This window comes from Colletotrichum siamense, assembly GCF_013390195.1.
Source record: "Colletotrichum siamense strain Cg363 chromosome Unknown KSG_Cg363_contig01, whole genome shotgun sequence".
NCBI lineage: Eukaryota > Fungi > Ascomycota > Sordariomycetes > Glomerellales > Glomerellaceae > Colletotrichum > Colletotrichum siamense.
The window spans coordinates 2,031,162-2,055,484 of record NW_023501014.1 but is presented as its reverse complement, the minus strand read 5'-3'; the positions used below and the strand labels follow the sequence as shown (position 1 = coordinate 2,055,484).

Sequence of the window (24,323 nt, the reverse complement as noted above, 5' to 3'; positions counted from 1 at the left end):
ATTGTCTTCATTATAATGGCGGGCTTGGTTTATGACCTGTCCAGATCTGCGCAAACAAAATAAACCCCATGATCACAGATTACAACCCACAAGTTCGAATTCGGTCGCCCAGCCCGTTGCAAGTTGCGGGGGAACGTCGCAACCCGAAGTCCCCGACAACCATCTAAACCCCCCAAGCGGACGACGCTCGGCTGTGCGCCCATCACAACCTGGACCAACGTTTCCCAAACAGGCAGCCGAGACATGCAGACGATTGGGGAACAGACGTCAAGTTCCGAGGCTGAGGCGGCCGTGCGGACATGCGAAGACCACCAACGGTCGTCTCTTTTCGCTTCTGATGCAGCCAGCAGTCAGACAGGAATCAGAGGACAGGCTACCCGTCAATCTGAAGCAAGGCACGCACGTCGCATCGCATCACTCTTCACCTAAGCTTCTCACTTCTCACTGCACATCTGTAGAGACGCATATGCGCGCACACCCTCATCCTGCCCGTCTTCCAATGACAGACGACCTACCACGAACCTCGCCCCCTCTCCCCGTCCCGTCTCCCTTAGTCTGGCCAGCCAGCGGGAGCTCGGCAAGCCCATCAGCAGAGTTTCCCATCAATCTCGCACGCTGTACGACGGAAAGGTGCAGCGCAGAACACAGACAGATGAAGCAGCTTGGCTTCAATGGGACGGGGCGAGCTGGATGCTTTTTTCAGCTGCGCCTCGGCACATCCCACTCGAGCCTTACCTCGACTACTACTTCCATTCGCCCATCGGGTATATCGAACTAAATAAGCCCGTAGAGACCATCTCGAACTCATTCGTAGCCGCACTTCGCAAGTGCTACGTCTCTGCTCCCCCATCGCCCCTCGCTCATCTGCACAACGTCGAACCGTCCCCTCGCCTCCGCGGTCAGCTTCGTACAACGAAAGAGAGCCTCTTCAAACGGCCCAATGCATCGGTCTAGTTCCACAGCAGACATTGACAGCTCGTACAGCTCCAGCCGGCCTCGTTCGTGTCGCGTAGTAGGCCCAGCCGAGTCGCGCTAGCGAGCTGTCTTGAGTTCGTCACAGGTGACGAATTAGATCGTACCTCGAAAAAGACGTCACAAAGCAAAATACCCGCCTTCAAAAAAAGAGGTGTCAAAGGAAAACCATCAAGACTCGACCGAACCGATCCAGTCCGCCTCCGATCGCCCGCCTTCCCGTCTCCTCCCCCCGTGTATGTGCCTGACTCCGGCGTCCAAAAAGCCGAGGGACGAGCTTCGAGAAGCACAAAGCTTCTTTATTGCAGCGGGGCCAAGCTCCAACTCCAAATAGGTAGGTAGCTGCCAAGGCAGGAGCATCCCAGCTCGAGAAGTCACAGAGGAAGCTGTCTGCAACGCACCAAAGAAAGGCCCTATGGTGAGCTCCAGATGTTTCAAGACGACCCCGGCAGGCATCCCCTGTCTCTGCCCAATCTGGAGCTTCCGCAGCCCAATTATTCTCATACACACTCACACTCTCACCACAGACAGCACCACTTTGGGGTCTCTTGGATTTTTTGGCCTAACTTTATTGAAGATTACGACCCTCAGAAATATGCCAATGTACATGGCCGGAGCAGCAGAAGAGGAATAAAAGGAAAAGGATATCTTGGTGGTACAATGCCCCGGCTCCCCGCCACTGGCTCCGGGATGCTTCTCGCAAACAAAGGAGCTCAAACAAACGATCCAACTGATATCATGACGCTCCGGCGCGCCGCGGCCCTAAATCTTCGAACCCGGTCGCAAGGTTTAACTCACCCGCACGCTTTTTATGCTTCTAGATCGTTCCGTTACGGCCACCAGTTCATCTTTTTGTAGCTCTCAATCACCTCCTCGATCAGCTCCTTGGTAAGTTTCGGCTTCTCGTACTTGAAACCAACGACGTTTTCCAGGCGGCTGCCGTCCATGCTTAGATCCGTGTCCTTAAGAAGCTCCTTCTCCATAAATGGCGTTAGGGGTCCCGGTCGTGCAATGCCCGCCTTCTCGAGCAGCTCGGCCCACGGGCCCATGAGATCGTCGTTGATGTCGTCGACAACGTTGTCCATGTTGAGGCGTGCAAAGGTGCTGATCAGCTGCCCCTGGAATCCCGTCTGAATCTTGAAGACGTCGCCAATGATCTCGGCCATGACACCCTGCGTGGTCACACCCTTATCGACAACGTTAAATGTAGGCACCTTGCCCATAGACTTGTCGTCCCATTTGCTCTTTCCGGCGTCGTACCACGTGGTGATGTCCCAGAGCGCTCGCACAGCGTCCGAAATGTGCACCGTGTTTTGACGGAGGCCCTTGTCCCACAGCCACTTCATTTCGTCCTCAAGGTACTGGTAGACACGAGCCATACACAGCGCTGTAGCGACCCATTGCGAGGCATAGGGACCGTAGACGTGTGCTAACCGAACGATAATCAGGTTCAGACTACAAAAAAGGGGTCGAGTCAGCTTCACGAGACACGGAGACGTATGCCGAGATGGCAAATAATAGCTTCCAAGAGGGGCCGGCAAGGCGGCGTTGAACATACCCTTCCATCTTTGCCAGTTCCTCCTCAGCCTGGAGCTTGTAGACAGCAATCTTGCTCCAGGGCTTGATCTTGTCGCCCTCCTTGCTCGGTGAGGAGTCGGCCTTGTAGACCATGCCGGTGCTGAGCTCAACGAAGGCCTTCACCTTGCGCTTGGCGGCCTCCTTGCCGAGGGCAACAGACAGGCCAAGGGATCGCAACTTGTAAACCTCATCCTCTTGAGAATATCTCGTCTCACCGCCGCAATTGAAGACGTAGTCCCACTGTTTGCCGTCGGGCCGGTCGAATATCTTTGCTAGGGCTTCTGCACGAGGGAAAGGAAAAAAGCAAAAAGTTAGCCAAGAAGCGGAATTACAGTGGGTTCTCTGGGGGTGGCAGCAGATGGAAGGTGTCGGCGAGAGGCGAGAGGAAGACAGTACAAGACAGTCGTAGCATAGAAAGGAGGTGGTCTCTGGGGTTCGGTTCGTGGGATTTGTACGGGTGACTTACGTTCTCTGCTTGCATCTGCCTGCATGAACTTGCTGCCGGCGCAGGCGTCTTGGAACTCCGGGGCGAGCCATGCCAGTTGGGGCAGGGCCTTGTCGACGACGCGGACGTCTGATGCGAGGTTGTTCTCGTGGATGTAGAGGGCCAGGAAGCGGCCAATGTAGCCCAGCCCCCCGATGATCAGGACTGAGGGTTTCTCGGCCATGTTGAGGAGGGGATGCTTTGGCGAGAGGGGGGAATTCGAGGGTGCGTTATTGCGAGAATGTGTCGTCCAGGAGGAAAGGATGTGTCAAGCGCAAGTTGAACCGGTTGGGCAGAGGGGTTCGAGGTAGCGATTGTGGTGGTGCGGTGCACTGGGCACAGAGCGGTAGACCTAACGGGCAGCGGCGGCGGCGGCGGCGGTCGCGGTAGTGGTGGGTTGGGTAGTGAGAGTGGGTGGTGGACGGCGGGGTTGACGTCTGTCCAAGTCCCAAGTTCAGGTCAGGTCGAGTTAGGGGTGATGTGCCCTGGCCCCTGGGAGCAAATGCAGCACCAGGATTGCGCGAGTTTAGTGTAGACTACGGTCCAGTACAGTGCAGTAGCAGAGCGGGATGGACGCGGGCGAAGCTCGGCAGGGGGGGAGGGAACTAGCCGGGACGGAGAGGACGGGTCGAGACGGAGGAGGGGGAGGGCAACGGTGCCTTTAAGTTCGAAATGCTGTGCCGTGCAACGAGAGGTGTTGAAGGGGAGGGGGGAGGGGATGCCGGAAGGGAGAGGAATAAGAAAGATATGCTTGTTGTGGTGGGTGTATGTAATCTATGTACGTATGTATGTATTGTGTGTTGTGTGTTTGGTTTGGATTGTGTGCGTGTACGTGGTGCGTGTGTGTGAGTGGTGTCTTCTAGTGCAAAAGGTTGATGTTTGGTTGGTTCCGTCTGATGATATTAGAAACGACTTAAGTCGAGGTAACGTGCGCACGCAGAAAAGGCGAATAAAAAATTGCTACTTGAGACGACAGGTTGGTTCACCGCACAATTGGCTGGCTCTCACACTCTTCCCCTTTTTCGCCCACTCGTAGGTTAGTATCAGGAAAAGGAGGACCAAATTTTTAAGCGGAAATATGCAGTACGGAGCATCTCGCAGGAGAGAGAAAAAAAAAAAAAAAAAAAAAAAAAAAAAAAAAAAACCGAGGGGGGGAAAAAAAAAAAAGGGACGAAACAGAACGGCCCTCGAGCAAGCGTCTCCTCCAATATGGTGCTGTCATTCAAAACGGGGGGGCCAGATGGATAATGGAGAACGGGGACCGTGGGATGGCTGCAAAGCGGGACGAGAGGGAACGGAGGAGACAAAATAATCTCAGGAGCAAGCACTAATACCACAACCTGTGACTTTGCGGGACGGGATTGTCAGCCACGGCCATGCAACAGCAATGCGCCAGAAGATGGCCGGGTGGAGCTTTATGCACCTCCTTCTTTCTCTTTGACATTGGGATATTGCACACTCGAACTGCCTGCCTCCCATTCTCTTCCAATGTCTCGAATGGGGGGCTAAAACTGTGAGTGAGCTGCGCAATAAGACTGTTTGTCTGTCTGGCTTCAGGTACAGACAGTACGAGTCGAGCGAGGTCGTGTCGACTCTGTTTACACTTTACATAGCTGTACCTATGTTCCCTACCTCAGCTCGGGATAGCTCTCCCACAACCTCCCCTCTACACTAACCAAGACCCCAAAAGTAACCTCTCCAGGAAATGAGAGACGCAGGGGAATGACGGTCACATTTTGCGCTTCCACACCGCCGGTACCAATGACGATGAAGGTTTTCAACCGGACACGCCAATTTGCCTCCTCGCCTCTTTGCCCTCAGGTCTCACCTATCCGTACCGCCGTAACGGAACTCTTTTCACGGAGACTCGACTCCAAAACTCGTGGCCGCCAGGACAGGGAAGGAGCAACCTGAGAGCAGGAGGGGAGGAGCAAGCTGCGGCTGCGGCTGCGGTGGTCCCTACTCCCCCCCAATGAGAAAGGGCACCAAAACAGGTCGTACCTCCTGCTAATAAATTTACAGGGCTCGTGCTCCTTCGAAACCCCACATCGCTGCAGCAGCATCTCTCCCCCGGCCCACTCCTTGGCGTCCAGCCCACGCAAACTCACCAAGGCATTTCCCTTCCTCGACCAGCATCCACCGCCAACTGATCACGGGGCCGGCCACGCTGATCGACGAACAGCCGTGAATCAACGGATGGAACGTGTGCGTCAGGCGCCCAGAGCGCTGACTACCCGACCATGGCCTACCTTCGCCGTACGTACACTACGAATATCCGTACACTGCAACACCTTGGGAAGGGGAGTTGGGGCCAAGGGCCAAGGCCCATGGATGACGGATCGCAAACCCCGTCCGTCTCTTGCCCTTGTCGTTACTTTTCTCCGGCTATTGGCTTTCCATCGAATCCCACAGTGACACAGACAACAGAGACATTGATGCCATTTTCGACAAACGAATGCAAGGTACGCACACGTCTGCCTCTCATACCCTTACTCGGACTCCGTATGTACCATACCTAGCACTCTCAACTGGCAGAGCGAGCCACTCCCTACCCAGGCCAGTTCCAACAATGTCTCTCCCCAGTTCCGGAACACCTCTCATGCCGAACCAGGTCTCTCTCAACACATGCCTGGTTGATTGATTGCCTTCGCGTCCGGTGTCACCCACAGACTCCAACGTGGGGGACAAAAAGAGAGGCCGACAAAGAAAGGCCCCCATCATGGCCGGCTCACCATACCCTTATTCCCGGTCTTGCATTCGCGCTTCCCGGCCGGCATCTCCGTCCTGGCTCCTCAATACCGTTGTGTCACCCGGCCCGGACAGGGAGACGGCAACCAGTTCTCAAGGCCGTGTCACTTCAAATCTTGTCTCACCACCAGCCTCGATTTCGGGTGACACACCCATCATGTCGGGATCAGACTACGAAATGAACTATGCATCCTAAACAACACGGCCGTCGACGGGAGCACGAGCTTTCTCTCCTGTCGTTGCCCTCTCATCCCAAGCCGCCGGCTAGCGCCAGCGGCGCGAGGTGTCCATCCCATGGATCCCGCCCTGTTCCCGCTCAGGGGCCTCCCATGATGAGCTTCCCAGATGCGCGTCTTCTTGTAGGCAAGGACGCCGCCTTTCAACCTAAAAAGGGGGCCGACACACGCGCGCCGGCACGCTCCCACTGGCGGGTTCGGCCTCGGCCTCGGGCTTGCCCTTTTGACTCTCTGTTCTCCCTGCATCCTGCATGCGGGGTCCTGGAGAGACGATCGGCTGCGCGTTCTAGAAGACTTCCGGGATCTGTTCTGCAACGAATCTCGTATGCTTTCTTTTGCCGACTCGGCGACGTGTGCAGTCCATCCCGGTAGTCTTTTTATCTATTGCGACGGACCCTGGGTGATTTTAGAAAAGAGATCGGCGGTTGAGACACAGACAGTGCGCTCACCCCAACTATCAGCCCTCTCGTTTTCACCAAAAATAAAACAGAGACAGAGCCAAAGCCAGCGCCTACACGTTGAAGCTAAGACGCATTCGGCCCAAGATCCAGAGCCGACTGACTATTGATCGAGCAAAATTTCCGATGTCAATCACAACCAAAGACCCACTCAGCCAAACAGATCTGCTCTTCAACTCGCTGCAGCAACCCTCGACTTAATCAACTCTGCGCGGACAGCGGGCGGAATGCCTCGCATGTCCCCGCCTACGATGAACACTTATCAGCCCTCCAACGCCTCAACCGCCAGAGTAGGTAGCATCAAGGTTTGTTGGGCATCAGCTGTTGACTGCAACACAACTGCGACATATTAATCAATATACCCTCCAAGTCGGCTAGTACTATGAGGCCCACCATTGAACTACTTCTTGAGCTTCAGAACAACAAACAGCCGACAGAGGATGATACCTGTTGGTCAGACTTTCCAACAGATCTACAGTTGACTCGGTCATGGCATAAGGTTACCCACATAGTCACCGTTCACGATGTTCCATCGTTTGGTCAACCTTTTCGTTGTAATTCTCGCTTTTGGACATACCAATCCCCGTCTTGGACTCGGCAATCTCGCAATGGCCGCTGTTCTCATCCCAGCCGCGCCTTGAGGATGTGTGCGCGGAATGCATGCGGGATATACCCGAAGCAGGGGGGTTTGGCTCAACCTTACGTATGGCACTTCTGACTTGCGTTGATGATGTGCAGCGGCTCACTAGCCAAGTCTTGCTCCATAAGGAACGAGTAATGGGCAGTTCGGTTGTGCTACGATGAGGCTACCGGGCTATTACAACTCCGTTCTTCCCCTAGAAATCCGCGGTAATATTGACTGTTTTCAGACCAAACAATTTAGGTTAATGACTGTTGCTTCTATAAGTATGCAAGTGCCGCCGCGATGACGTGTTCACACACACGCGCGTGCGAAAACGAGGCTGTCGTCTGAGTTGAAACTTGCGGCGCGCCCAAGTTCAAAAAGTAAACAACCGGTATCCCACAATTTGGGACAATGCGGTTGCGAGGTTTATCTTGATTCGTTCTCTTGCAAGATCAAACCTCTTCGGAAAATTGTCAGTTGAATGAACAAGACGGAAATCTATGCGGACCAGAAAAGGTCTTAGGGCATAGTCAGTTCTCCTACTGGGTATTGCGACAACTTCGTCTGTAGGGATATTGTTCTTATCGAGTACGCAAGTTCCACTTCCAACTTTCAGCGACTCAATTCCGCAGTTCGGCCAGGGCGAGCTTGACTCGGCAACCTGTCCCCTCCCTCTGCAAAGCACAGGGAAAAAGTACTCGTTAGCGAGATGAAGTTGGAACATACATCATTGAGAGAGGAGAGGAACCTCTCGCCTTCCAGATCGGGAAGGTGACGCTACGGGAAGAGCCTCACGGAGAACTGGAGGCCAATCGCTTTGGATCCAGAAAGGACCTCCTCCACTGCGATGGGAAAAGGCCTCCACCACGATTTTTTTAATCTAGCTGGTGGGCATCACACCGCTCTCACCGGGGCCTGGGCCTGGGCCTGGGATAGACGAGAGACCGCGATTCAACGAGTTGCACGACATGTCATTTCCACCTGGCTTTACCTCTTTGAGTTGTCCAAGTTGGATTTTGGTACTTTTTTGACTCAGACTGTGAAAGACGGGAAGGGGAAACAAGTTGCAAGACAAGAAACAAGCTTCCCAGGAACACGGGACGACATCCCAAATTGAAAAGTTACACGGAGTGCTTCTCAGCCACTCGTCAGCTTTGATATTGCCCCTGGCCCAGACGCGCATCCCGCTCTGGTCCTGCGAGGCAATGACGCTCCCTACTCCAAAGAGGATATGGGCCAAGACAAGGCGGGCAAGCCCTCATCTAACTGGGACCCCACGCTCCCGACGCCTCGATGCACGAAGAGATCTGATCTAAGACAAGGGGGGGAGCAGGCGGTTTGAAACAGTACGACCCGATCTCTCGATAATCACCATGTCCAGCCGTAACACCATAATCTTCTTTTTTATCATTCCTCTCTGATAACTTCCGAAACGACGCACATAGCGCAACAATGCTTGCATCTAAGAATCAGATCACCTCTGCATGCTGCCAATGATCTCCCTCTGCGCCGCGCGGTCCCTCGCCCCCTCGCTAAGGCTGCCGATGCTCCGCAAGTCGCCGACGACGTCCTTGGCCTTGCCAAAGTAGACCTCCTGCAGCAGGTTGCGCATCTTGAGTTCCATATCCTCAACCAGGCGGCCGACGTTGGCAATGTGGCTCTCGTCGCCATCAACCGGCAGCTCCTGCTCCACCTGTCTCGTCATGTTGCCGCTCAGGTCCATGTCGCCCAGCGAGGCTGCCGAAGTCGACAGGGAGAGGATCACGGTCGAGGTAAGCTTGTACTGTGTGGTGCGGCCACGCTCGATGGCCTCGAAGACGTGGATTGAGTCCCAGACACCCTCGGCACTGCCACCAGGTGTCGCGGCTATTGCATTGTAAGCGGTTTTTCACGTAGTGTCTTCATGGCAGGGCCTAGCAGGGCAGAGACGTACACTTCTTGAGTAGAACCACGCCGGCAAATCCATCGTCCAGGTTCCAGAAGTAGACACTGCTCACACCGCCCTCGTAGTAGAGATCCCGGTAGACGTCAAACGCCTCGTTGGCCTTGATCTCCATCTTGCGGACACGCTCGCTAGGGATAGCACCCTCACCAGCACCCTCGCTGCCACCGGCACCGACACCACCGACGCCGCTCTCATCCAGAGGCGGGTCGAACTGGTTGCTCCATGGCGAGCGGTAGCTGTCGCCGTCACGGTTGTAGTCGCAAAGGAGGTAGTCGCGGCCCGTCTGCTTGCACCGCTTGACGGTCAGGGGCTGATCGACGGATGACAGTAGGTCCTCGGTCAGATCTGGGGCGAGGGAGATGATGGCATTGAGGTGGTCGGTCGTGTGTTTCGGGTTCAGACGGCGGAGGAGGTCGCTGGAGGCGGGCTCGGGTTAGTGACATTGGAGACGATGGGTTGGGGGCCGGTGCTTACAGCGCCGAGTCGAAAGGGTCGACGGCGGCCATTGTGGCGCTGTGTATGTATATGTCTGGATCGGTGAGGCGAGAGTTTTCAGAAGCTTCGGCGGTGATGGGATGCGTTGTCGATGGATTGGATGTTCGAGGGGTGGGAGTGTTAGCGGAACGGACCCGGCGGGGTAGGGCGGTCATCAGCAGCCCCTGGGGAAGAACCCCACCACTCAATGTGAGCTCTCAAAGCACCGACCAGTTCCTTAGTGTAGTGGTTAGGTACGGAGCTACCATCAAGCGGCACGTCATGGCAGGAGCAACCAAGTCAGAGAGCTCAACACAGCTTGCCAGAGCAACCCGTACCGCAAAGCATGCATGTTGTTCGTGGCACCTCGCATCGTGAATTTTACAATATTTAAAGCGTCCTTTGTATTCATTCGTCCCCAAACAAAAAGCGCTCGTCGATATTCGACTTAGGAAAGAAACATAGACCAAACCATGTAAGCTCTAGGAAACTGCTCGTAGACTCTGTCTCCAGACTGCCATTCTGCTGGCCTTGCGCTCCTTTTCGTCCCCTTTTTTGGACTCAACCTACTAGATCTACTACCTAACATGTTCTTTCCAACCTCACTATTGCGAAAAATCCGTATTCGCCAACGCCTCGCGAAGATAAATAGAGGCCCAACCACACCAAAGTAACCTGTCTCGCACCAGTCGCTCTCTTTCCCGCGCCCCCCCCTATGCGTGGCTCCCTTCAAACCAGCCTTTCTCATGACTCGAAAGGCTGTCCTGGTCATGTTCGAATCGTAACAGCTAAGAGTACTGCAGGGCCCATTGGAGAATGCCGGTTACGCAGTGCTTGCTGGAATAAATATAGCGAGAAGTAAAGTTGGGAACCCCACAGTCGCGTCCAAAAAGAAAATGTTGCCCTCGGTCAGGGCTCAAGAGTTGCCGGGCCGTTCGTAGCCACTTGTTCAGCTGATTTCAACGCTGCAAACGACGCAGAGCAATGGCTCCGTCCACACCTTGTCGCCTTCGGTGACGTTCTCGCGAAGGTCCCTGATCTCAATCTTCGGGGGGTTCATGTCCATCAAAATCTTCGCCTCAAAGAGCCCTTCGTAGGCCTTCGTGTCTGATGCCGCAATTCTCTTCTTCCCGGATCTAGCCTTTCGGGACGCCAAAGGGGCTTCGAGCGCAGAAGGCGTGGCGGGAGTCGTGGGCTGTTGCGAGACACGCTCGTCCTGAATGGCAGGGGTACCCTCGGTGACTGACTGGCCGTTCGGCTCTTCGGGAGCGTCGCTAGGCTTTGCATCGATTGTTTGCTTGACTTCGGCACCGCTTTCCGTGGGGCTCAGGGGAATGTTGACGCCATCGTCCATCTTCTTCTCCTCCTTCACTTCTTTCTCGATGTCGCTCTCCGCAACGGAAGCAGTTCCTTCGGTCGGGGGCTTTGCGGCGAAGTGGGGCTTGTCCCTGCCAAGTCGTTCGTACGTTCGCGTCAGGGCATCCTCCCGAAGGCAATGCTCGTGCAGCCACTTGCCGCACTCCTTGTTGGAGCATCCGATAAGGGTCTTGTCCGGGTTCGCAGGTTGTCGGCATTTGCAGGTACGTTCAACGGACTGCGCAAAGTTAGTTTTGCTGTGATCAGCGCAACGATGCGATCATATACCTACAGAAAGTTGTTGGGTTCGACAGTCAAAGGCCTGGCGCCAGTAAAGGGCCTCCTGTATTTCGTCATCGTTTTCCTCTATCCATTGCTTGACATTCGCAGGGAGCGTCACGCTGACAACGTTGATGATGTCCACTACTTCAAATCAGCACTCACACCACGGCTTCATCCCAATGCATGCGACTTACTGTGATTGGAGGCAATCAACTCGTTGTGACCGTGGTACGGCTGGCGACCACCGGTATACTTCTTTCCCTCCATGGTTCCTTCAGGAAGCTCCTCCGGCCAGTACATCCAGTAAATTCGTGCATAGACGTGGTGCTCGTCGCTGGCGCGAATCTCCAAGATACGTGCCACCCAGTCATCCTCGGACTTTGATCTCTTGAAAGCCTTTTCGGCGTCGCCGTCAGCAGATCCATCTACCGCAGCCTTCTGGCGCTGGACAGTTTGGTCGTTTGCGACGTAGATGAAACCCTCGCTGAAGTACTTTGTCCCATTGACTGCGCCCGTCAGTGTGAGCGCACGACCATCACAGGGAGCGAACGGTGGAAACTTACGAACAAAGCTGTTGTACCTGGTCATTTCCAACCACTTCTTCTGAGGAACAACGTTGTACTCCAGGTCCAGAACGTCATTAGCGCTCTTGCCATTGAAGTCGCCGGACGGGGAGAAGGGAGAGAGTTGCTTCGAGCTCTTCTTGGCGTCATCCTCGTCTGGCTCCTGCTTCCTTCTCTTTTTGGATTTCTTTTGTGCCTTGGTATCGGGTTCGGCGTAGGTGATGCTGAAGGGGCATTCGGCCTTGTTTTCCTCGACCTCGGCGCGAGGACGTTTGCGCGCGGAGGACGACATGGTGCAGGTCCGAGGTCGCAAACCGGACTTGGGTTCAGGTATCGCGCAGAGATGATGACCGGCGTCGGATAGCGTGGTTCGAAGATATTTGAAACGATTGAAACGGTGATAGATGGTCGATGAGTTGTCGCGACGGAAGGGAAGGAGGACGGGGTGGCTGGAAGAAAATGGGTCGCTTGTTGACCGGGGTAGATGAGGCCGAGTGGCAAGCGCGCCGTCCCGGTCGAGCTTGCGAAGACACTATGACAAGTGTACGATGGCTCTGGCAGGCCTGGAGATGATACAGGCCAGGTATCAACGACCAATGATGGCCACGATGCGCAAAGTTGGGAAAATCGCAGGTCGAGAACAGGAGCTGGCGATCCGGGTCGAGGGACGGCGCGTCGAGTAGGTAATCACAGCCACCTGAGATTTTCTGACGGCGCATCACGTGATCTCTTCGGAGTTAGCAGCAGTACCTCACGTAAGCACATACAATTGCAACATGGCATCCGCGCGTGCCACGGGAGCCATTGACAATTCTCCGCTGAATGCGCCGGCAAAAGTCAATGCACCTTCTGGTATTATTTCTCTTACACTTGATTCGCTGTGAGGGCGCAAACAATACAGCACCGCTAACGACAAGGCGACACCATCAAAGGTCATGAAACGCTGTGTTGAATCATATCTACCCTAGACGTATGCACTTTTCTGAACCGCAAGCCAGAAACCGAATGAAGGATAACAAACATGGCTGGCAGCCCTCATAACGCCGTGCTATGCAATGCGCCCGTATGCTACCGTCTGGTCCGATCATGCTCATCTTCCTCTTCATCATCGTATGCGCTGAGAATGGGCCGGTCCTCGCTCTCAGTCTCACTTTCAACTCCTCTGTGCTGGCTCTCAAACCCCTCGATCGTCTCCGCAAGCCTTTCGCCCTCACGCTTGCCTCTCTCCACGTTGACGCTCCAGATGAGGGGCGCCGGAATCGCTACCAGAGCCGCCAAAAACCAGAATGCTGGTCGGATATCTCCCGATCCATCGATGATGGCTCCCACGATCGCCGGCCCAAACACACTCGAGCCCTTGTCCGTGATGGCGTATAAAGCATAGAAAGCCGCTTCGGAACCGGGAGGAATAAGCTCGCCGTAGACTGATCTGCAAAAGCTCGACACGCCTGCTAGCACAAGCCCATACACCGCGGCCAAGGGATACATCTCCCAAGGCTGTTGCAGTCCGCCCACGCCCCAGTTCCGCACAAACGGAATGTAGCCGAGAAGTCCGTAAATCGGAATGAGCTCGAAGAGGCCGATGCAGACCAAAATCGTTTGGTGGGGCTTGAGATTGAGCTTGCGCGAGATGAAGGCCCAACTAAATGCTCCGATGACCCCGAACGTAGTGGATATAACATTGATCATCCCCAATGCCCAAGGCTTCATGTGAAGCTGGGTCTTGGCGAAGAGAATCGCTGTGGACGACGTCGTTGCCACGGCATCTGAGAGGAAGAACCAGGCAACGATGAACAGCATGATGTCCCTGAGGCGTCGAGCAAGCTGAACTGTCCTGAAGAGAGAGCTCCAGGCGTTCTTGGTGTAGCTCAACCAAGCACGAGCGCCTTTACCCGAGCCGGAGTCGATGGGCATTGGTGGGCCCGGTCTCGGGCGCAGCCACATGGCGGCCGGAATAGTAAAGATTGTCCTGTTCGTTGAAAGTCAGCTCCGGTTATACACAGCATATGATCAGTGCCAATAATGCGGACGATAAAGACGACAGAGACGAGGTGTTACATACCACCAGGCACCAACAACAAAAAGCACAACCCTTTGCGACCATGTCGAGTTCTGCATCGCAATCAAAATGACAATAGCGACGCATTGCACAAACAATCCGGCAATGTAACCGGTTCCGATGCCCTTGGAAGATATCTGGGTCGAAAGGTGAAGCTCCACCGAGGTGATTTCCTCATGAGTAGCTTTCCTTACCAGAGGATGACCATGATGAGCATTCTCTCCAAGCAATGCGGTGGTGGAGTCTTCTACATCGCCAACAGCCGAATCTTCATCGATGGGAGTGCCATTTAGAGGCTGTGACTCCATGTCCGAGTTACCGAGATCTGGTGTGTGCACCGTCGCGGACGCCAAAACCTCGGGATGGTATCGCACGAGAAGAGGGAGGAATGAGTTCAGAAGTACGAATGATGCGCCAAAAGATGCGTTTGAAATGATGGCCAGCAATGCGCCGAGTACGTATGTGCTCTTGTTGACGAAGATGTATGCCATAACTGAGAAGCTACCGACCCACGCGAAGGTGAGCAAGAGCTTCTTCCTCGAGTCGCCATGGTCGGCAGCGCTGCTGATACTCACGACCAGGAGAGCCTGGATCAAGACGCTGATTGAGAAGGTGTACATGGCGAAGCTCGCGGTGTTGATTTCCATCCCGAGCACATAGACGATACATTGTCCATCGGCCTTGTTCTTGGAATCGCTCGTGCCACAAGGGGTCGTTCGGTCCGACAATAGGACGCCATTTTCGCGAGCGAGTGTCTCGAGGAGAATCGGGATGAATGAGCCTGTGAATCAGGTCTTGTCAGCACCAGCAACGTCATAGTCAGGTGTTGGATGGGCGCATTGATGTAGACATGTTTCCGTGTTTTCCGTCGGGGAAGCGACAGTGTTATTACGAGCTGGTTTAACATACCGATGGCTGAGAAATGTCAGTTCGCGAACATGGTCAGATGCAAGGCGGGGAAGATAGCTATTGCTTACCACAAATAACATAGGTTTCGGCAGCAAAGGCGTAGGCGTACCAGCCGTTTAGCTCCTTCTGGCTGGTGGGACGGGTATCTTCACCCTGATATCGGCCTTGGCCGTGGAAGAAGCCATCACTGCTGCTTCCAGGACTCATCCTGTCGTAGTCTGAGTTGCTGTCGGAACGTTCGTCGTCAGCCTCGAAATCGGAGGTGAAGGAGCGAAAGGAGCGTTTGGACAAGGTCGAGAGGCGCGACCATAACCTTGGTGCAGGCGGCGGGCGAGCGTGTTCCTCATGCCTGGGAGCCATGGGTGACAAGCAATCAAGCAGCACAGCACAGCACTGACACGGGCGGCTAGGCTTAACTTTACTGGATGGAGCAGCTGACTTGGCGGGCTGTCTCACTCCGGTCGCAGCACGCAACCTCCAGGGCTGAACTTCCGTCCGAGTTTAGGCTGCAGAGGCAACCAGGAACAGCCAAATCTCCAGGTTCCCGCGCCAGGTACCTTGCCAAGGTGGGCAGACAGCGGAATGCACGGCGAGCAATGCGGATAGATTGGGGGTTGGGGTTGGCGAATGCAGGTTGGACTAGGTACCTAGCACTGGGGGCGTCGCAACAGTGCTAGGCACCACCACTTTGAGCTTGACCGATGGACTGCTGTCCTGCTGAGAGGTGTCGAGGGGGGCGCCTTCGCTGCTGTGGGCGGACCACTCGGCGTATTTCCAGTAGCTGCACGGCACCTCACCAGCCAAGTTCTGACTGGAGGCTACCGTCGGGGGAAGCGAGTGCTGCTGAAGATGTTCCAATAGAAGTCGAGGACGAGCGGCAGGTCGGATGTTGTCGTTGTCTTTGCCTTCAGTGGGGTGTCTCGCAAAGGAAGCCTGCCGAAAAGGGCATGTGGACTGGACTGGTTTCGAGGAAAACCGGAGATGGGAGGGTGTTGACTTTGGGAATCGTGCAACGAAGCTGACAGGTGACAGTTAGGTGACAGACCGAAGGTGCGGGTGACGACGACGCAATGAATTCCTTGCGGACAGCAACATGAGGCCACCGCGACTGCGACAATGGATATCTGGATCGAATCCTGCAAGAAGGAGGGAAAACGACAGAAGCAGGAAAAAAAATAGAGAAGGTCGGAGGAAAAGTAGGTCAAGGAGTCGTCGGGCAGGTTGAAGAGACCCGACTGTGGGCCGGCGCGGTTGGTTATATGGCGGCCAAAGGAAGGAACCACACCGCGTGAGGCAAAGGCCAGCTCCAAGGTGACAACGTCAATGTCAATCCATGGTCTTCCCCGGAGTGGACGACCAGACTTCTCCATGCCTTCTCCGACTTTCCAGGCCTGCCGTACGAATACGCTTGCGCTGTTGCAAGTTATTAGCCCAAGCCAACTAGGTGCAGCAGTAAGCTTGAGCCAAGGCCACCACCTCTTTCCTTCCACCTCCACAACCGTCTCTACCTTACTTGTACTGTCCGTCCCATTCATCGCCTTTCCACCTTCCTCCCATCACGCCGTCCTTCCCCGAACCTAGCTGCCCCCTGGTCGCATTGAAAACGCCTTCGCCCAATCTCCTAGATGTGCGACCGCAGATATCATTGTGCTTTCCAATGCATCATCGCCGATGAATGGTGTCCTTCATATTCCTAGCGCCGCTGCCACGCTTCAAGCATGCGGCGCTATGAGGCAATGAGCTCCAGTCATCGTCAGAAGGTGCGCGGTGCCGACGGCCATCGTGAGACGAACCGGGGGCCTCATTCGTCCGATATTCCAAGCCCAGCGTGCGTCGATGGATATGCGTTGCACTCGATTTTGGATTGGGTATTGGCCGCCGCTCGCCTGCATCTACCTGCACCACACTTTCCCATCCATCTCAACCCTGGTTTAGCACTTTACCATTGACACCACCCTCACCGCAAGAGGGCGAACTGATGAACATTGGCCAAACTTTTACTTCCCCTCGTACAGCGTTTTCTCTCATCCCGCAAATCTTTCGTTGTATCTACGCATCAGATAGTAGCTTACCCGCTGTGAAGGCATCGAAAACCCTCTCATGATGAACAAGAAGCCCTGCACAATGGGAATGACCTGTTCTGACATGACCAAGGAGCGGCAAAATCGCAACTGATCAAGTAGTCGTCTCTTGGCAAAGAGCCGCTGCGGCCTTGGGAGGGGCTAGCTTCGCTGCTGATTGGGATGGACCTCTACCTACAGTTATCTGACTTAGTATGACTTTGCTGTTGTTTAAACATTCTCTGATGTTGGTTTGCCCACAGTACCATATTTCACTACATCGAAACCCATGCGATCCAAACTCTGCCTTGCATCCTGCCCTCTAGGCTCTGGCAACACTGCGGCAAAGTTTCGTGACGATCCGAACCGTACTGGGGCCTGCGGGGGTGGACATTCTGCAAGTGCCTTCGCGATCTGCGCGCCCTCTTGACTTCGCTGCCCACCACACTTCAACTCCCGTTGGACCCTGAAGGACGATCACCGGCATGCGAGCTGGTTGGCGTTAAGACTACTTAGCGCAAACCGCGCGCAAATCGCGCGCAAACCAAGAAAACTATTTTGTAATCCCTCGCAGCTTGAACATGGTTTTGCTTGTCACACTACAGTCAGTTCTGAAATACTGCTTATTTGTGCCATGACCTTCTCGTACAATTCCATGTCCGCTCAAAGCCAAAGATGGGACCACTTCCCGGACTTCACCGCCTCAACTTTTAAAGTTACCCGGGGAAGGGTCTGTCGTCGTCAGGACCCAGAAATACCCTGGTGCCTCTCCGCAATGAGACGAAACGGGCCGATGTTGGGTCTGAACTCTGAAGCTTCCATTTCTCTGTTCAATGATGTTGTCGCAGAGACAAAGCCGACATAACGAGCGCTGGCCATGTGCCAAGACAACAGTTTCCAGTTTGTTGGACCGACTAAACTCTAGTTCGCTCGTGAAGTTATAAGCTTGACGGTTTCAACGACGCCGACAGAGTCCGATTCTCTCGCTCTAAGACTTTCATGTTCTGCTAAGCATGACCGGATTACGTCATCAATCGGCTCTGCGGACGTGGATCGGTATGCACGGACCATATCGTCGGCGCCGATGTTCCCCACATCCCGGATATCATCGGAACTCTCAGTGCAGCATTTGCAGGATACACGCAGGAAATCCAAAAGTTGAACGAATTATGAACATAGCAACGCATGGATGTTTTGAAATGAATCTGTAAGCTCTCTTCTAAATTGAAATAAAACGTTTGAGATGCGGCTTGTTACGGCAACATACGTGGGGACCTCAAAGCACGCCGCCGCCACACACGAATACGAAGGATGGCACAACACCACATTCCACCCACCCCTAGGGTATTATTCCACAATAAGATGGATGGAAAGCATGGCGAAGTGTCCGAGTGGTTATGGAGTTTGACTCATTTATATAGAGAATAAGTCTTTTTAAAATGTTAAAGTATAAAGCAATAAATTTCAACTAAAAGGATACTGTAGGCAACGGCACCTAAAAAGACGACGAAGACAAGATTCGAACTTGCGCGGCCGAAGCCAATTGATTTCGAGTCAATCCCCTTTACCACTCGGGCACTTCGCCATATCCACACCACCCTTAGTTTGAACCCATGTCCTTTAGCAAGGTTCTGTTCAATCTGCAATTCGCTGCATATCCATAATTCAACACAGAAATCCAACACGCGGAGCTCTCACGAAATTCGGGTACGTAAACCAGGGTTTATCAGGGCAGGGGCCGGCTGTCATTCGCTGGGCTGCCATCTGAACCGTTGGTCGGTGTCTGTGTGTGGTGCTCAGCACATGTGCAAGTACCGTCCCGCCGCGGGACGCGGTCAGTGAGTGTGCGTGCGTGCCATGCATGGCTGAAGGCTGATGTGCCCGATGGAAAGGATGAAGAAGGGACAGAAACATGGAAACGGTGCCTCCCACTCGCAAAGTGCCAGGGGCCAAGACGCTAAGACATCCCGCAGTCATCTGCAGGCGTGCGCCGCCTCTAGATAACCTTAGCTTGGGGGTCTGGAGTCACTGATAGTAGTAGGTGATCCGATGGAGGTACTTTGTACTCTTTCTCTCAGTCTGTCTCTATCTTATGATGTGACGACGAGCTGCCAGGAACCGATGCCTTATCTATATATAATATTACTGACGTACCTGTTTTCCTCCTGTCCCCCGGTCCAAAGCTTGTGATCCTGCAGAATAAAATATCGAGCCGTCGCTCCAACTTTCTTTTTTAGACAAGATTTCTTCATCCAAAGCACCGCAGACTCGCCTGCCAAGATCAAGTACCCCCGAAAGACAACTATCACACCACATTTATCGCTCTACAACAAACCCATTCACAATGACGGCCGAAGTATCCCACGGACGCGGCGGAGCTGGAAACATCAATCCCGACGACACCCAGTACGTCGATGGCGAAGTCGTGAGGACCGGTCCTGAGGGTTCCCAGGGCCACGGAGCCTACAGCGCAGGCAGAGGAGGTACATTAGACACCCTTTTTCTTATCAGCGTCACCCCCAGCCCCCTGCGGCATCGGCGCGATGAGCTCACGAAGCCGACCCTCACCCCACCGCCTTTGTAATTGCGTCGCAAAGTCGCGCTCTTAAGAAACGCCGCTCATCGACTGACTGTATGCAAATCACAGGTGCCGGCAACATTGGCGACGCAGGCTCTGCGCCCGCCCCGCGCTCCGACAAGGACCTCGTCCCCGAGGAGGCCTACCGCCCCTCGACCGAGAACCAAGACTACCACGGCGGCCGGGGCGGCGCTGGCAACGCGCACAAGTCGATCGACCACGAGAAGAAGGCCGCCGCCCAGGCCCGCGCCGACGGCACTGCTGGCGTCAGCGTCGCCGACAAGCTCAAGGCCAAGATCCTTGCTCCTTTCCACAAGAAGTAAAATTTCATGGCATGGCGTGAGCGGGTGCAGATTGAAAATGATGCGAAAAGAATGCATGGCTGACAGAGTGATGTGGATGTTTAATGTGGTGGCGGGATGCCTGGATTGGCACCAGACTGTTGTTGTGTGCTGTGCGTATGAGTGGCTTTTGGTTGGAAGTTGTTTACATACCCTTCACGATATCCCCATTTTCATAGATATGCTTCCTCTTGAGAACTTTGAATGATATCCTGCCGCTGGCTCAATTTACCGTGGCATCAAATTTCTCAATTGCGGGCTTTTGTAATGAGTCAATCAGCAAAATCCGGGTCAATGTCGCAATTGCTGTTGCGAAAATCATGTTCAACATCAGCAACTGAAACAGTGACCAAGAAAGCGCATACAATTTGTCCTCTAGATCTAATCAGCACATCTCCTTAATATCGAAAACATCCCCCACTTCTTCTTCAATTGGATGAACCGAGTACGACAGAAGGGACAAACATACGAGGAATGATGAAAATCATAGAGGCGATGACGATGATGAAAATGAAGATGAAGACAATAACAACGACAACGGTGGCGACGACGATGAAGACGATGAAGACGATAAAGACGATAAAGAAAACGACAGTAATTTATAGTAAATATCCTCAAGGAATAGTCGCTCTAGCACAGGGGAAAAGTAGGACCTCTCCTGGTTTACCCAGTCTTTCTTGCTCTCTTTTGACCCGGATAAAAAAACACTATCCGAATACAATTTGGTTGTATTGGGTATTCGGGAAGAGAAAAGCACACGTCAAGATACCAGCAGCTGTATTAGCCTCGTCTCACAAGGTCACCGAGAACAGCCACAAAAGCTCAATTCAAGCAACGTAGAAATCCATAGGTAATTTTGTGCACAGGAAGTGTAGCTTTGCAAATAGAGGAATCAGGCGGGCTCAATCGAAAACACAACTGTGCCTGGAGTGTTGCGATACCTGGCGCATATCAGACTTGACGCTCTGCAGGGATTCGCTCTGAAAGAAAGAAGATACGACAGAAGCAGCATCAGACGAACGAACTCTATGTGGGCTCCGTATGTGCTCTCGGTCAAAATCAACACCACACAACATGGCAGATACGCAACGCAAAAAAGGCAAAAAACAAAACATACCGACGAAGACAAGATTCGAACTTGCGCGGCCGAAACCATGTGCTTGCGAACCCTTTGATTTCAGTTGAAGATTTTAGCCTCGATGGAAGGAATTCGATACAATAGCGCAATAGAACACATTCAATCTCCAATGGAAAGAAAATCGTAACTTTAATCAATCATATATCCTATTTCTAATGTTTGGCTAAGTACAGGGACATCCGAATCCACATCACACGTCGTGTCAATAGACAGTCTAAAGGCAACGTCGCAACTATCGAGCTCATGAGAAGTTTCCGTAGAGATTACTCTCCGCTCCGAAATGGGGAGGGCATGGCAAAAGTTCTTGCGTAGTAGTATCCACCGTAGCTCGATGAAACGGGAAGAGCTTGTTGAGTCTTGCTAGAATAAAGTTAGAGAAAGTCGCACTCGATGAGAGGAAAACTCACGTGGATGAAAAGTGGTGCCATATTCGAGAAAATAAACGAGACGGCCAGTGGGGGAGATCTGAGTTGAGTTTGCCGAGGATACTCTTCGTAAATATAGTAAAACGCTTTGCTAAAGAACAGCAAACTTCGATTCGTCGAGAAGAAACGAGTAAGTGATGAAGGTTCGCTGGTTATTTCCACTGAACGCTCGGCAGTAACGACGATCAACTCTCGCGGGACAAGACAGCAGCAATAACATGTCGGTTAACCCGCCGTCGAAAGAGAGCATAGGAGAGGACCGCAATGACGTGTCAGTCAACCGCCGTCGAGAGAGAGTAGAGGAGAGGACCGCAATGACGTGTCAGTCAACCTCCGCCGTTGAGAGAGCAGAGGAGAGGAGAGGACCGCAATGACGTGTCAGTCAACCTCCGCCGTTGAGAGAGCAGAGGAGAGGAGAGGACCGCAATGACGTGTCAGTCAACCCGCCGTCCATAGAAAGAGGAGAGGACCGCAATGACGTGTCAATTTCGATGCTGGCGTCGTGAAGGATTTGATGCCTGTGGGTTGATGAGGAATTGGCACGATGCCCAGCGCCAAGAAGCGCTTTTATGCTTGGTGGCCACAGGGGTCTGTCCTGTTGACCGGTTGAGGTCTTATTCTTCGTATGGCGACTGTGGTGGCTCACGCGTCGATCGCCTTTATGGTAGGTTTACCGAACCAATCTCATTGCCAACACAATCTCAGGAACCTTCAGCCCTGGGCGGTGTCGGAAAGCGATTCGAGAACATCGCCGGTGAGCTCAATTGTACGAGACCTGACCGGGCAAGGCCTTTTCGATCTCAGCAGGGAGCTTGCGGAAGTAGTGGAAGGTCATAGTCGATTGTGTCTGCTCCGGGACGAACGCCTTGATGTCGTTCCTGCCGCACGTCGTCTTTTGTGGGCGCGGGGCCATCCTATAGGTATAGCGACTGTGAGTGGTTCGGAGACGATTACTTTTTCGAGTCTGTACAAGATCTCGCCGTCTGCTTGCAGGACGTGCGTCTAGAAGAAAACATTGACCGCGTTCTTGTGTTACGGAACATTCGCCTCGTTTTTATGGACTTTGATGACGTTCGCCTCGATGACGGAGAGGGTCTCATTCCGGAGCTTTGTCTGATGTCCTCGTCCTGTTCGGCGGAGCCGCAGAGGTGTATCCTTTGGCTCTGGGACGTCACGCTTGATGTGGTTGTACGACAAGCACCGAGACCTCGTACTCTTTCCGCTTCAAGCGCGTCAGCTCGGCAGGGTTGATTGACGCTGGAGGCTCTGGATATTCCAGTAGTGTCGTAACAGCAGGATCTTGGCGACTTAGGAATGTAGTTGACAGTGGCGGCGCAAGCGTGGCGACGGCGATGACGTCTCTCTCCCCGTGGGGTGGCCAGGGTAGCCAGCTTGTCGCTCTTGGTCGTGAGACTGCAGGGTTGAACTCTGGTCAGTACCGGTCAAGAAATCATCAATAGGAGTGGCTTTCTTACTGTCGACCAAAAAGATTCGGTTTTGGAGTAGTGACTTGGACACAAGCCTCGCAATAGTTTGGTGTACCAGGTTTGCAAGAGTGCATACCCTCAAAAGAAGCTGCTTTGCGAAAATCGTTCCTAGATAAGAAGACAATCGCGATCGTGTGTCTATCGGCATTGTCGGTAAGGATAAGGAAGGCTTCTTTGTCGCGTAGGTCAGAAGCTGCCCAGGCATCTATGTCGAGATTGTTAGCGGGTCTCTCAGAACGCAGAGGATATCCTACCGATCTTGTCCATTGTGCATCCCCTCTGTCATGTTCCATCGTCTGTCCCTGTACCCAGAGCTTCCTCATCTTCGCTCCACACTCCTTTTCCCTCTTATCCCACCAGACCTGCTTGTCTCCTTCATTACCCCCTTCCTTGTACTCCTTGACTCATCCCTCCCATATTAGCATCCCAGCATTCATAATCGTTGATGTGTTGTTGATATATTATTGATGTGTTGTTGGTATATTATTGATGTGTTGTTGATATGGTATTAATGTGTCGTTGAAGTCGTTGAAGTCGTTGAAGTCGTTGAAGTCGTTGAAGTCGTTGAAGTGTCGTTGAAGTCGTTGAAGTCGTTGAAGTCGTTGAAGTCGTTAAAGTGTCGTTGAAGTCGTTAAAGTCGTTGAAGTGTCGTTGAAGTGTCGTTGAAGTGTTGTTGAAGTGTTGTTGAAGTGTTGTTGAAGTGTCGTTGAAGTGTCGTTGACTGCTGCTATTGGCTCCAGCTATCATAGACTGGGAAGTTTCGATGTCGTCATGTATGTTGCCTGGATGGAGTTCGGAGTACCCTGGCACGAGTATATGCAATCCTCCTTGTGGCACCGCCTGGTGATGGTCATCATTTCGACCAGGGCAGTGTCAACGCAACCCGTCTTCTCAATCATTTCCGCGACGTAATGAGGCTTCATGGCCGGGCCCAGGAGGTCGTACTCTGGCGACATTGCAGCCATCAGCCAGGCAATGAGGTCGGATTTGGTGACGTTGTGGCTGAGCACCCTTGTCTTTGCCTGCGCAATCTTGCGTAAGGACCGCCTCAAACAGACTATCACCGGTCCTCGTACGTTTTCTCTCCAGCCTTGCGAAAGCATGCGGACTGTGTATTGTACCGCATCTTGCGTGGTGTTGTTGACGTTGCGATCAGAAATGGATATCTTGAATAGCAAAAGAAATAAGGCCTCCCCTTCTACTCCATCTTGCTCTTGTCCCTGGGTCGGCGTCTTGTCTGTCTTGCTTCTTCTTTGTCTGCTTTGTGGCTTCTTCTTCGGCCATCTTTGGAAGTCGGGCCTGGCGACAATAGCAGTGGTGGTGCTCGACCGAATGCGTGTCATTACTGGGCTCTTGCAAGATCTAGTTGAGGGCCACGTGGAGAGAAGGATGCTATCAAGTTGATAGTAATATCTGCCAAAGACTCAGCTGCCTACAGTCAGAAAACCGGCCTCTATCGTGGGAGTCAAAAACTTACGTACCTCACACGTTCGTGCGTAGCAACAGCGAGTTGAAGTCTTTTTGAACACTTTAGGCTGGCCTGGGTGGCAAAGGGCGCGACGTGGGTCTTTGGTTAGTCGAGCCACCTCGAGAGAGGGACCTTGG

At 53.4% G+C, this 24,323-nt stretch overlaps 5 protein-coding genes across 5 annotated transcripts; 1 reads left to right on the top strand and 4 right to left on the bottom strand.

Moving 5' to 3' along the window:
• Window positions 1-1,802: 1,802 nt before the first annotated feature.
• Window positions 1,803-3,218, bottom strand: CGCS363_v000503 (uncharacterized protein; the record flags this gene model as incomplete). Its single annotated transcript, XM_036632352.1, has 3 exons — window positions 1,803-2,427; window positions 2,531-2,831; window positions 3,017-3,218. 3 exons carry the CDS (start codon window positions 3,216-3,218, stop codon window positions 1,803-1,805), a joined length of 1,128 nt encoding a protein of 375 aa, XP_036502925.1.
• A 5,357-nt stretch (window positions 3,219-8,575) lies between these two features.
• On the bottom strand, window positions 8,576-9,552 carry CAP2 (F-actin-capping protein subunit beta; the record flags this gene model as incomplete). The annotated part of the gene is made up of 3 exons (XM_036632351.1): window positions 8,576-8,967; window positions 9,035-9,462; window positions 9,521-9,552. The coding sequence occupies 3 exons, from the start codon at window positions 9,550-9,552 to the stop codon at window positions 8,576-8,578; spliced, it is 852 nt and encodes a 283-aa protein (XP_036502926.1).
• Window positions 9,553-10,469: 917 nt separating this feature from the next.
• SHL (Chromatin remodeling protein SHL) lies at window positions 10,470-12,013 on the bottom strand (the record flags this gene model as incomplete). The annotated part of the gene is made up of 4 exons (XM_036632350.1): window positions 10,470-11,114; window positions 11,169-11,299; window positions 11,353-11,664; window positions 11,722-12,013. The coding sequence occupies 4 exons, from the start codon at window positions 12,011-12,013 to the stop codon at window positions 10,470-10,472; spliced, it is 1,380 nt and encodes a 459-aa protein (XP_036502927.1).
• A 776-nt stretch (window positions 12,014-12,789) lies between these two features.
• Window positions 12,790-15,049, bottom strand: ATG22 (Autophagy-related protein 22; the record flags this gene model as incomplete). Its single annotated transcript, XM_036632349.1, has 4 exons — window positions 12,790-13,690; window positions 13,784-14,561; window positions 14,690-14,695; window positions 14,758-15,049. The coding sequence occupies 4 exons, from the start codon at window positions 15,047-15,049 to the stop codon at window positions 12,790-12,792; spliced, it is 1,977 nt and encodes a 658-aa protein (XP_036502928.1).
• Window positions 15,050-19,093: 4,044 nt separating this feature from the next.
• On the top strand, window positions 19,094-19,650 carry CGCS363_v000499 (uncharacterized protein; the record flags this gene model as incomplete). The annotated part of the gene is made up of 2 exons (XM_036632348.1): window positions 19,094-19,232; window positions 19,397-19,650. The coding sequence occupies 2 exons, from the start codon at window positions 19,094-19,096 to the stop codon at window positions 19,648-19,650; spliced, it is 393 nt and encodes a 130-aa protein (XP_036502005.1).
• Between the last annotated feature and the right edge of the window lie 4,673 nt (window positions 19,651-24,323).